The following is a 13,733-nucleotide window of genomic DNA, read 5'->3' as shown; positions in this document are numbered from 1 at the left end:
TAGTCTTAGTCTTTTGACTAAAATGGCATTTTAGTTTTAGTCGTATTTTAATCATCTCAGATGTTTTAGTTTTAGTCGTATTTTAGTTGACTAAAATAATATTCATTTAGTCGACTAAAATGTTTTAGTAGTTTTAGTTGAAGAAATGAACACTGCCAGACAGTCTTATTTGCTCTTACCTTGCAAAGTTGATGGCCAGCAGTGGATCATGTACGTCATTCCGTTCTAGGTGCTTAGCAACTATGGACTGCATTTTTATTAGACTCTGCTTATTGACTTGCTCTTCTCTAATGCTGTCTGGAGTCAAGTCCTTCCCATGCTGGAGTCGAGATTGAACGGATTCTAAGAACAGCGTGTACAAGCTTTTCCTATCTGCATCTGGACCATCAAAGCAGAAATGAGACAAACAAATTAAGACATTAAATATTACAGTATCTTACCCATCTCTCTTTAAGGGATGCGGTAAACCAGTCTATTAGGATTTAGTCAAAGACAAAATCATTTTAGGATTCATGACTTTTAAAACAGACCTTCTTTACTGACAGCACCCAACTCCTTTCAAAATACAAATGGTATAAAAAAAAGTAACTGAAATATAAAAAAAAAACAAAACAAAAAAAACACTGCCCCAGCTTCCAACACTTTAATCACAATCCAGTCTAATGATATTTAAAGATGGAATCCACCACTGATATTTCCAGTTTGTAAGCTACAACCACAAGCTTACTTCCTACATGTTTGAGCACACAAGTAATAAGACCCCTGCATAAAACGTATCATTCTCACCCAACTACTGCATATGTAAACATGCAGAATGAGGGCATCACCCCAACTTCATGGATTTTCCACAATTTAGAAAAAATTAAATTACTGGAGGATTCAGCTCTTTGGGTAAGGCACCATCATCATGGCCTTGTAGAAAAGGGATATAAGAAAGTAGAGGTTTTCACATGAAATATCAGTTTTGGGTGATGTTGACCAAAGGGGAAAAAACATGCTAAAAATTCTATTTTAACCACTTCTGGAACGCCCACTGTGGATATACGTTGATGCCTTGATGTTAAATACCGTTGTTATGGCAGCGGATAGCTGCCATAACCCCCGTATTTTTATTCACGGCGGGTGGCTTGCTTTAAGATAAAAGTGGTCTCCACGGCGAGATCACTTTTATCGGCGACGGGAGAGGTGCCCCTGGAGCAGTCAGTAGCGGCGGAGATGATCCGATGCTGTCCCCGGATAGGCAGGAAGTCGAGAGAGGGAATGATGGCACCCACTTGACTCCATGCCATTGGACGTGAGCGATGTCAAATGTCACTTCCGCCCAACAGCCTTAAAAAGGGACAATTTTTTAAATTGTTTTTAAGTGTAAATGTGTGATCTGAAGTCTTTTTGACCCCAGATCTCACATTAAAAGAGGTCATGCTTTTTTTTTTTCTATTATAAGGGATGTTTACATTTCTTGTAATAGGAATAAAAGTAATCCAAAAATGTTTTTTTTTTAAAAAAGGGACAGTGTAAAAATAAAAAGTAATATAAATAAGGAAAAAAAAAAGCTCCCTGTCCCTCCGTGCTTGCGTGCAGAAGCGAACGCATACATAAGTCGCGCCCGCATATGTAAACAGTATTCAAATAACACGTGTGAGGCATTGTTCGAGCTAGAGCAATAATTCTAGCCAAAGACCTCCTCTGTAACTCAAAACTCATAACCTGTAGAAATATTTAAACGTCGCCTATGGAGATTTTTAAGGGTCAAAGTTTGTCACCATTCCACGGGCGAGCGCAATTTTGAAGCATGACATGCTGGGTATCAATTTACTTGGCGCACCATTATCTTTCACATTATAGAAAAAAATGGGCTAACTTTACTGATTTCTTATTTTTTAATTTAAAAAAATAAGTGTATTTTTTCCAAAAAAATTGCGTTTGTAAGACAGCTGCACAAATACGGTGTGACATATTACAGGTATATAGGTATAGGTATTACAACAATATAGTATAATATAGGTATTACAACAACCACCATTTTATTCTCTAGGGTGTCTGAAAAAATATATATATAATGTTTGGGGGTTCTAAGTAATTTTCTAGCAAAAAAAATTATTTTAACTTGTAAACCCCAAAGTGTAAAAAATTGGCTGGTCCTTAAGTGGTTAAAAAATGTACAGTTTTTTTTCCTGGGAATATAATCATGGCCATACACATTTGAAGCATAAATAATATTCATGAGTATTTTCAGCAAAATATTAGATTCAAGCAGTTACATTTATATTAGTTTATAGGCTTAGGCCCCTTTCACACTGGAGCGGTTTTCAGGCGGTATTGCGCTAAAAATACCGCCTGAAAACCGCCCCTAAACAGCCTCCGCTGTTTGTTCAGTGTGAAAGCCCAAGGGCTTTCACACTGAAGCGGTGCGCTCGCAGGACGGTAAAAAAAGTCCTGCGAGCCGCTTCTTTGGAGCGGGGAAGGAGCGGTGTATTCACCACTCCTAAACCGCTCCTGCCCATTGAAATCAATGGGACAGCGTGGCTATACCGCGGTAATACCGCGGCTATAGCCGCTCTGTACGAGCGGATTTAACCCTTTTTCGGCCGCCAGCGGGGGTTAAAACCGAACCGCTAGCGGCCGAATACCGCTGCAAGAACGACGGTACAGCAGCGCTAAAAATAGCGCTGTTGTACCGCCGACGCCCCCACCGCCCCAGTGTGAAAGGGGCCTTAAGCTCTTAAAACATATACCCCCTACCTCTTGAAGAGTCCTGCTGCTGGGAAGATTTACACTTCAGATTTTTCAACAGCTGCATAGACTTCCCTGCCATGATGATCTGCTTGAGAACAGGTCTTAGAAAAGAGACCATTGTGTGCTGCCTGCTGGCTGGGGCCTGGTCACTACCCGAGCTGGCACTGGCATTGTCACTCATTTTATCTTCGTTTTCAGTTTTTTCTGAGATACTATATAATGTATATGTTGCATACCAGAAATCACGATGATTCACCGGAACATCTTTATTTCTAAACATAACAAACGACAAATATGAAACATCTCTAAATACAAATATGTAAACATAAATACATAGACAGAACTTGAATTTGAATACCACTGTCCATTTGGGATGCAAAGCATTTGAAATACTTTGACTATGTGTTGTCCTCAAAACAGATGCTGCATGACTGACCTAAGATGTGTATATTTGCAACCTTACAGGGGATATCTGGAAGGATTTTGGTCAAGCAGTACCCCAAAAAACTACATTTTGCTGTTATATCCATCTGTCTGCAGCCTCATAGCTCTATATACCGTCATATCCCTCACACTCCTGCCATGATGTTGCTCATCATTTTTTCCGAGGGCTTGCTGAAGTGGAAGTGCCTGAGGACCCGACATTGAAGTAAAAAGGATATTCTTCTTTCTGCAGCTTTGCTTTTTCCACCTTTACTGCTGCTTCTTGATCATTTCTCCACTAATTGTGGGTTCATAAGATCACCAGTCGTCAGAAGGGTGCATCTGACATGAGTAAGCAAAGCCCCGCTTTTCTACCAAGATCTTCATTTAGAAAGGTCTGGACATGATTGGTTACTATGCACAGCTGAACCAGGATTTGTGTGCACCAATTTTAGTAAATCTCCCCCACTGTGCCCATGAACATGAATAGGTAAAGATCCTCATATCTCTGGGTACCAGATAAGAGTAGACAAACCCTATCCCTGCCAATCATTCACAGAGAACCGGTGATAGAGAATGGTAGATATTTTCAGGCTATTGTGACAATTTTGACATGAATAAGGGTATGGTGTTGGATCATTGGTTATTCCACATATATAAATAGGCAGATCCAGGTGAACCAAACATTCATGTACACGGACGGACCCGCTAGGAAAAAAAACATTGCAGATCATATCTGCATATCAACCTTCCATTTTATGGCCAATCTTACTTTGCTGTTCGTTATGCAACATTGCATCAGATCTTCAATGCATCAATCGGTTGGCCCAAAAGAAAAAACAATTTATGGCATTATGTACTTGTCTGAGACCCCAAAATCTGTAGCTAAAGCTTGGTAATGAGGTCTCTATGGCTGTTAGTTGAAAGGCACAGGTGTCTGCGTCCAGAGTAGTTAAAGCGGTGCTTCAAGTGGCTGCAGAACACACTGCAGGCACATCTATTTTTATGAGTATGGAGTAAAGAAGAAAAAAAAATCATCTGGACTAGCATATCGACATTAGGGCGCATGCCATGCATAACTACTTACCGCTGAATAATAAATTCCTTTGCTGGATCAAAGAGGTGTCCATGAACAATCCATTCATCCACTATTTCTAAATAGGGTCTCACAGTTTCAACCCACAGGAAAAATAAGAGAGACACCTATAAGTAAATAAAAATAAAGGTACAACTAAAAAAAAAGTTACTTTAGAAATAGAGTTAGAGTTAAATTATATTCAGTTTACTGACAAGGTGTTTGCTTTTGCTTAAAGTGATTGTAAAGTCTCTTTAAAAAAAAAAAAAATTAAAATAAACATGTTATACTTACCTGGTCTGTGCAGTGGATTTGCACACAGTGGCCTGGATCTTCCTCTTCTCGGGTCCCTCCTCTGTGCTCCTGGCCCCTCCCTCCTGTTGAGTGTCCCCACAGCAAGCAGCTTGCTATGGGGCACCCGAGCTGAGCTGCAGCCCCGTGTGTCCATTCAGACACGGAGTTGCGGTTTGACCCCATCCTCTCTCTCCTGATTGGCTACCTGACTTTGACAGCAGCGGGAGCCAATGGCTGCTTGATTGGCTGCTGTGTCTCAGCCAATCAAGAGGGAGAGTCCCAGATGACCAAAAGACTCGTGGACATCGCTGGATAGAAATGGGCTCAGGTAAGTATTGGGGGGCTGATGCACACAGAAGGCTTTTTTATCTTAATGCATAGAATGCATTAAGCTTAAAACCCTTCTGCTTTTACAACCACTTTAATCCCAAACAAGCAGATTCTTTTCTCCCTGTGAAAAATAGACGAGGGAAAATAATCACCTTTTTTAAAGATGCTTGGATACCACAAATTGTGGTGAAAATCATCCAATGTAACCTGTGTAATGCAGTGTAATGATTAGAAGTTTGTTACGATCTGAAGTGCTCGTTGCCATAACCTAGGAAATCCCTAGGGTTGTTTAAAGAAACTGAAACTATAATGGTTATTGGTCAAGTTTATAGATTGAGGTTTTAAATATTTTTTTCAATATTATATTATATTTTTGTTTTAAAGTTGGATGGGGGAGTTTGCTTTGAATACCAAAAATTAAACAGTGTTTTTGTTTTGTGGTGTTCAGATATAGGGGTTGATTTACCAAAGGGAAATCCACTCTGCACTACAAGTGCACTTGTAAGTGCAGTCGCTGTAGATCTGAGGGGAAGCTCTGAAATTAGGGGAAGCTCTGCTGATTTTATCATCCAATCATGTGCAAGCAAAAATGCAGTTTTTTATTTTCCTTGCATGTCCCCCTCAGAGCTACAGTCACTGAATTTGCAGTGCACTTGCAGTGCAAAGTGGATTTGCCTTTCGTAAATAACCCCCACAGTGTAGATCCACTTTTACTCCTTATGCAGACTAAAAATCCAGACAGTCTTGGCTGACAAAAGGTTTTTTTCTAAGCCATTCAGACTAGTGGGTATAATCTTATCTCCTGCTCTTCAGTCTAATTATAGCACATGCGATTTAGAGCATAACAATAAATAAGCCTGGTAAATATATGATTTAAAAAACATGACAACTGCCATCTTCTGGCTGCAGGTGGTAAATGATACGTTCATTAGCTTTGTTTCATATTTACCTGTCTATAATGAAATACAACTGTACAGAGCAGAGTCGCAAGAATCTGGTGGGACTCTGCAGTGTAAGAACAGGCAGTGTTATTGGCCTTCACATAAACAGAGACAGAGCGCACCGGCTCCTAGTGCAACATCTGTTTATTTAATAGAGATAAAAAGTAACAATATAACACTATGCACTCACATTGTATTAGAAGTAAACGAGCATCTATATTAAGCTGCAGCTTCCCTCCCGCAGTCAGAGTTCCAGGCTGGATCCAGGATGGGCTTTCGTTGGATGGTCGGATGTATCAGCGTGCAGCCGCCAACAAGCTGCACGCGAGCCACCCACAGCAGTGATCCTCCAATGGTAGGGAAACCCGACCCGACAGAACGGTCTTGTGATGAACAAGCAGTAACTGCTAATAAGGGATGCTGGTGATTTCCAAGATAATGCGTTTCAGAGGGTGTGGCCTCCTTCTTCTGTTACTTTTTATCTCTATTGAATAAACAGTGTTGCACTAGGAGCCAGTGCATTCTGTCTCTCTATTTATGTTTTTGCAGCTTGTCAGTTTCCTGCTGGTAGATGGAGCTGCACGGCGTGGTGAACATCACACTGAGTTAACCCCTTCCTTGGTGAATTTTAGAGATATCCAAACTATCTTGATTTGAAGGATTTTAATCACCCCCTTTTGGGCTTTTTGAACATTTTTCTTAGTCTGTTATTGGCATTCAGGCTGTCCTGCACATATATTACCTTGTACTACATCCATAATAATATCAAAGTATGTATCAGGCATGTTTAAACCGGTAATGTATAAAATTATTAATTTCTAATATGGAATGTATTGTAGACCTGGATATCAGTTACTGTAACTGAGACAGGAAGTAGCAGGCAGAGGGACAGTATATCAGCTTGGGAAAATGCAAGCGTTGTATTTAAGGATGAGCTCTGGCGCATTCGCATAGCCCACGTACAGAGCCCGCCAGGAAGTCGGCACTGCGCTAATCACAGGCAGTGAGACATTTCCTGATCTCTGCAGCCACGCATCGGGACAATGTCTCACTGCCTATGTCTCACTCCCTACTTCCTGGCGGGCTCTGCACGTGGGCTGTGCGAACACGCCGGAGCTCATCCTTAGTTGTATTCAGTGAGGGGATGGAGAGGGAGAGCCAAAATAATATGGGAAAAGTGTAAGCCAATTAGAGCAATGAGGAAGATGCATAGAGGTTAACAAAGACAGGAAGCCAAACAGACCTCTGCTTTTACCTATAAAATAACAATGCCCTGTGGAGCCATGATACCCAGTAATTTTAGTTATATAAGTTTTTTATTATTCAATGAGGTTCTATTATAATGTATATTTCAGGTTTAAGCCATTTTGAAAAGTGTGCTTTTCTAGGGTTATTACCCAAGTCATTTTTTCCTGTTAAAACTCCACCCCGCCAAAGCAAATCAAGCTGCTAATTAATTACTTACCGTTTGTTCAGATGCCTCTCCTACATTGTCATATTCCAAAATGGCTTTATACAGGGTATTAAGAAGATGAGAGGCTCTCACAACATTTCTGGTGTCAGGAGGCACTTCTGCTATACCCGTGCTGAAAACCTTATGCAACACTTTCAGCTGTGCAAGCCGAGGAGTCAACTGGTCCACAACCATTGCCAGCGTGACTGTTTTGTCTAAAGAAAGCAGATAGCTGTCATATTACTGTGGAAATGTTTTATAAAATATTAAGCCATAAAGTAAACATTCAGCTTACCTTTGTTTATTATGCACTTCTCAACTTCCACTAGCTCCTCTTTAAAACTCATGAAGTATTTGTACAATGCCCACATGAAGGCCTGGTAAGTTCGGAATGGAGCCTCAGTGCCTTTTTTGGGAGTAGGAAGAGTTCCTGGCAAAGGGTTCTCAGAACAGTGACCTGTGACCTCATCCATAAACTTCTGCAGCCTAAATACTACCTGTCCATAGGCTGCTATTTGCTCAAGAACAGACCTAAGACAGTTCTAGGAACAAGAATATTGAAACCAAAAAGTTAAGTAGCGGTGTTACACTTGCATAATTTACAATAAAACATAAGAGAAGAAGTACAAATACAAAACTTCATATAACACTAAAATGTGTAACTGGATTACAAACTAGATAGCGAACGATGAACAAATAGTGAAGAGTGAGCGATTGAAACTGCATATAAAATAGGAGAATTAATATAATATATTTTGCAGCTAACCTTTACTGACCACTAATGAAAGGGTCTGCTTCACTTAAAACCAGTGGGGGCACTTTTTTTTTTTATAGAATTGTCGTACATACAGTAGTCATGATAAGCAGGGGTGCCCTGCAACCAGAAAGTCATTTCAAGGTTTTCTCTGTGTTAGAAAGGATGAAGGCTGGTCTATATAATTTAAAATGTTAACATTTACCAATATAAGTTACTCAGACTATTAACATACATGTGTCATATGTGTCACAACGATGTCATTCCTTACAGTGACCTTCCCATCAGTTAACTGAAAGATGAACAGTTTTTTCACACCTGAAAGTAACCTAAAAACAAAAACAAACAGTTATTATTTATTTAGGAATTTTTTAAATAGGACGATCACAAGATGGTGGTTGTGATTATTTTAATATATAAAAGATTCTGATTAAAGTAAGCAGTAAATGTGTCGCAAAGGTCATTTTATTCACTTTTATTCAAGTTTTAGAAGACCGTACTTTCTGCTCCTGAAAGAAAAAAGTAAAAAACTTGCCTTGCAAGATTTGCTGGGAAACTGATCAAATCAATGTAATTTTACTTATACATATAATTTTACATGATATGTATAAAGTGTATAAGTTCTCTTCATGCAAGAAGCTTACGTAAAGGTTAATCAGCGTATACATTTGCTTAGATGTGAATGCACCTCTAACATTGTATTACAAGACTACTTAAGTAGGAGGTTGTTATACAAAAAAAACCCCACTAAAACCCCAACCTATTTGTTTGCCGAGGAACATATAATGCAACTCACCAGAGAGTCTCACGAATCACTTGGGTTTCAGTAACAAATGTTTTTTCTTCAGGTGTATATATTGGATCTGTAGTGTACAAATGCTGATCCCTGAAATATAAATCACAAGTTCATTAAAGCCACAGAACTGGAATATTGAGTTTTATATTCATTTCAGTTTTAAAAATAAAAAACATGTCAGATGAACTTTTCAGAGAAAATGCTGCTCCAGTCAGACTTCTGTGCTGACCTAAAGGCCTAGATGCTTGGTCTCCTCTGTGTTGGAAAAGATCAGCCAATTTTGAACTTCTCCCCTTCCCCTACTTTACATACATGTGCCATGGTCAAGAGCAAGTTATTTAATTGTGCTGCGAAGTATTGGGAAGTACACAAATATTTCTTACCAGACAGCTGCCAGGTTAGAATGCAAGTGTAAACTGTGTGAAAATCGACTTGCTCTCGAGGTCCAGTACTGATTAACGACATGCTGCTCCAGCCAGGTTCGGGCATCCGGTTCACCAACTAGAAAAAGGACAAAATATGTATGCAAATTAAAATGTCTCAAAGTACTAAATAATAATTAAAAAAAAAAAATGTCACTACAGCGGCTGGAAATCTGTTTACATTTTACTCCTCTCTGCCAGCTACAGAGTAGAACGGATTTGTTAGGCTGTGAAAGAAGAGACCATCTCCCTGCCTGTTTTCCCTCCCTATGCCATGTATCCTAGGCATACCTTAAAGGCTATGATCACATTTGGAATATGCTACATCCATATTTAGGGTATAACATTGTAACATGTTCCAGCACCCCCTCCCCCATTAAAGCTGGGTTCTTCTCCCTCATAGCTGCTGTTTTCAACTTATAGGACTACTGTAAACATATTTCAGATTGGCTATGTATACGCTCATATAATTATATTATCATTATTAAGGCATAACATAGAAGAATTTTGGGATTTTAAAAGGTGCACAAATACAACATAAAAAAAAAAAAAATGAAATTTATTTGAAAAACATTAAAAGCAATATGAAGACATAAGTCCAAAATTATCATACAATACATAAACAGGTGCAAACTGATTGAATCTCTACATGTTTCGCCATACCAATGGCTTCTTCAGGAGTAATATCAGGCACTGTACAAATAATCACTAAAGAGTCAAAAAATAGAAAAATATTTTTTTGAGAAAAACAAAAAATATAAACACATACAAATATACATTTTAAATTTCATTTCCTGGGTTGGCAAGAATCAAGCGACAACAAAACTTAGGTCATTGTATTACCTGTGTATTCAATTAGTAAATTTAAAAGATTTTAAAGGCTCCAGAGTCATAGGGATGAATCAATTGGGATCAATTGGTGTAAACATAGAGATTATACACACATCCTTTTAGATCCCCCTCCACCCCCAATGGAGACAATTTGGCACCAAAAGGGGGCGAGGACGACTTGGTGCGCCAGTGCGCATGCCGAGGTCAAGCCAGAAATTACATAAAGAACAAGAGCGACAGAAACACCAGACCTCACACACCGGAAACTATGCCAGACTTTATACATGTCGGGCATAAAAAACGCGGGACGTTAGAGGTAGACAATGCCGAAATAGGCGCCCTAATGGCGTCAGACGTCCCACGAAAAAACGTGGCGCCAGCACCATGATGACACCAATGTCCAGAAGGAGGCATGATCAGGGGAAGCCTAAACTACCGCCCTCCACAACCATGCCGAAGAGGATAAGGGCAACAGATTGTGATGGAGATCACGGAATGAGCAACTAGTAAATGGCGCCATCTAGTGGAGTCCAAGGAAACAGACACCACAAAAAATGACGCCCTGGGCTTCCATATGGTCACCTAATCCAGATCCAATCCCCAATAAATCAATTTAACAGACAGATAACTGTATATTCAAATGTCTCAAAGTAGTAGAGACATAAATTATTATTAATAGACAAAACAACTCATTGGATCATTGTTCACTTTAATCAAATCCTACACAAAAGCAAATGACCTATACAAGCATGAGGCGCAATCAGCATCATTTCCGGTGCATGACGTCTGGCGTTTCTGACGCTCTTGTTCTTGATGCTTTTTGATGTCATTTCCAGCGCGACCTCGACATGGGCACTGGAGCAACAAGTCATCCTCACCCCCTTTTGGCGCCAAACTGTCTCCATTGGGGATGGAGAGGGATATAAAAAGGAAGCCAGTCACAGTTAGTTTTTATGGCCCAGCACAGGAAGGGGAGAAAATAATGTGGTGGTCTTTTCATGGCAGGTAATTAAGCTACCTTGGAGGTAAGGTTTTACTGGCTCTTATCCTTGATTGACGGGAGATTTATTTGTGTTGATTTGGTTATTTGTTCTTGGTTTAAAAAGGTGGACTCTGAAGAGTTCGAGCTCTAAAGGATAAAACCCTCTTTATTTCTCCCCTCCATTCCCCTCTTGGTTTCTCCACTTATCCGAGAAGGGAATAATGTGAATCATCAAAATTTTTGGAATTTGTCATCAACATTGCTAGCCTCAGGTAGGCTTTCCTGCCTTACTTTCTGGATTAATGGATTTTTATCCTTGATATTGATTATGCATTGTCTTTCCCCATAGATGGACTATTAGTGGGCATCTGTTTTATTTTATATATATATTATATATATATATATATATATATATATATATATATATATATATATATATATATACACATACACACACATACACACAAATTCAGAGTATTTCCCTTGATCACATTACTCGGTCTAGTTTTAGGCTGTTTGCTAAAATATTCTTGTTTAGTTAAGGAATCACCCACGGCACCTTTGCTGAAAATACACTATCATTAAACTCAGTTATACTAAGTACTTATCTTATATACCAAACTTCATGTACAAATGTTAGTATGACTGTACACCTGTTAATTTTGAATATAAAATACACTGTATTGTTAAAAAAAAAAAAAAAAAAAAAAAAAGAAATTTAAAATGTATAATTTGTATATTTTGTATGTGTTATATTCTGTTTTTCTCTAAAAAAAAATATTTTTCTATTTTTTTACCTCTTTAGTGATCATTTGTACAGTACCTGAGAATTCTCCTGAAGAAGCCATTGGTATGGCGAAACATGTAGAGATTCAATCAGTTTGCACCTGTTTATGTATTGTATGATCATTCTTCTCTGATATGGTTTGCTTATATTAGGGATGTGGTGATAAATGACTCTCAGATGCTCAGCAAAAATCTCTCTCCCTATTATTAATTTATGACTGCTACCTGCAAATTTACATGGGGCCATTACTATTACACAACACCCATTCAGCAATCTCCTCTGCTTAGACTGAACCATGTAATGCTCAGCTCTGAGCACCAAGTTTAAAGCTGTAGTATCAAGGTCTCCGAGGACCGTCTGCCCTCAAATGACCTGGAGGCAGAATGATAACAGGGGTCTACTAGACCTTGATATATCTATAAGGAGTACCCGTCACTACCTATATACTGTCACATACAGTAAATTACAAGTATAAGATGTCAGTTTGACAAAAAATTATTTAAGAGAAAACACACCAACATACATGCAGATGCACTTCATTATGCCAATTCCCTCTATACTATACCCATTAGGCATTGAAGGGACATCTTTTAGGATTTAGCCAACTGAGCTGTAATGGTTTTAATCCATTGTCTCTTTACAGTTTTGGGTATTGTAGTTTTTTGCTATAGATAAAAGGATTACTATATTTATTAACTGAACGGATTCCTCTTTCATATTTAATGAAACATTTAAATATGGTGTTTCGGTAAAAGAAAAGAAAAAAAATTTTCAGAAAATATATAGCTCTGGAATTCCTTATTTGAGAAAAATAAGTACCTTTCCATGACACCACAGGAGGAGCATTTTTTTTGTCAGCATCGTCTTGAGGCGTCTTATCAACTTGGATTCCAGAGTCCTCCCTGCTGAGTGTCTCTTCATCATCTTCTTCCGCACTATCAGACCACTCCTGAAACATCAAATATTCTACTATATTTTTTTGACTATCAAGAGTTGTTAAAATCACTAAATACAAAACAATAATATGTATTATCCTACTGTCTCTGCAATGTTAGAGCAAAAAGTCTACAGCCCAGTACCCAATACCAATATAAATCATTTGTCAATACAGCAGATGTTATTGCAGAGGAAGGACAGAATGAAAAATGGTGCACGTATGATTGGGATGTAATGCAGACAGTAATGGGAGAGTGGAAGAGAACCGTGCAGACAGTAGGAAATGTACTTCGTGCTTGACAGAGATGAAGTGCAGAACTCCACAAGAGATCAGATCTAAGAGGTGCCACATGCAGAGGCACACGTGTCATATTTGTTGGGAAGTGGGGATTATTGAAGGACTGAAAATCTTTTTTATGGATTTAATGTTTTGATTTTTCAATTTTTTTTCTTCTTTAAAGTGGTTGTATACCTTTTTTTTTTTTTTTACTTTTACCTACAGGTAAGCCTATAATAAGGCTTACCTGTATGTAAAAAAAAATATCTCCTAAACCTGTACGGTTTAGGAGATATTCCCCTCGCAATGAGCCGCTGACTGCAGCGACGAATGCGCACAGGGGATTCTCGGCTGACAGCCCGGCAAACTCCGGAGCTTGCCGGACAGAAGTCTCCCGGCGCATGCACGGGAGTGACGACTTCGCGGCTCCGGCCACTCACAGCGCCGGAGCTGCGATACCCAGAAGACGCGCCGAGGGGAAATGTCAGCGACCTCGGCGTTGACCGGGTGAGATGCCGGCGCCTCGTTCTAAGGTAAGTATCTCATAATGAGCTAGTATGCGGTGCATACTAGCTCATTATGCCTTTTCCCTTGGAGGTGTAGAAAAAAAAAAAAACAGCGGGTATACAACCGCTTTAAAAAAGGGGGGGGGTATGCACAGGTCTATGTACACACACAGCAGTGTGGCTGTAAAGG

General features: G+C 39.2%; 1 protein-coding gene across 1 annotated transcript in view; it reads right to left on the bottom strand.

The window, feature by feature from the left end:
- Positions 1 to 13,733, bottom strand: part of TUBGCP5 (tubulin gamma complex component 5) — a 69,683-nt gene that overhangs the window by 35,826 nt on the left and 20,124 nt on the right. Inside the window, exons 6-14 of the mRNA XM_073614607.1 lie at positions 12,644 to 12,773; positions 9,186 to 9,303; positions 8,803 to 8,892; positions 8,242 to 8,335; positions 7,548 to 7,794; positions 7,265 to 7,467; positions 4,247 to 4,362; positions 2,743 to 3,008; positions 180 to 378 (exon numbers count right to left, since the gene is read on the bottom strand). Coding sequence (XP_073470708.1) covers positions 180 to 378; positions 2,743 to 3,008; positions 4,247 to 4,362; positions 7,265 to 7,467; positions 7,548 to 7,794; positions 8,242 to 8,335; positions 8,803 to 8,892; positions 9,186 to 9,303; positions 12,644 to 12,773 — 1,463 coding nt within the window. The remainder of the gene's footprint in view (positions 1 to 179; positions 379 to 2,742; positions 3,009 to 4,246; positions 4,363 to 7,264; positions 7,468 to 7,547; positions 7,795 to 8,241; positions 8,336 to 8,802; positions 8,893 to 9,185; positions 9,304 to 12,643; positions 12,774 to 13,733) is intronic.

Source organism: Aquarana catesbeiana, linkage group LG02 (genome assembly GCF_042186555.1).
Source record: "Aquarana catesbeiana isolate 2022-GZ linkage group LG02, ASM4218655v1, whole genome shotgun sequence".
In the NCBI taxonomy this organism is placed as follows: domain Eukaryota; kingdom Metazoa; phylum Chordata; class Amphibia; order Anura; family Ranidae; genus Aquarana; species Aquarana catesbeiana.
The sequence above is the reverse complement of the archived record's forward strand: the minus strand, read 5'-3'. Positions and strand labels throughout refer to the sequence as shown.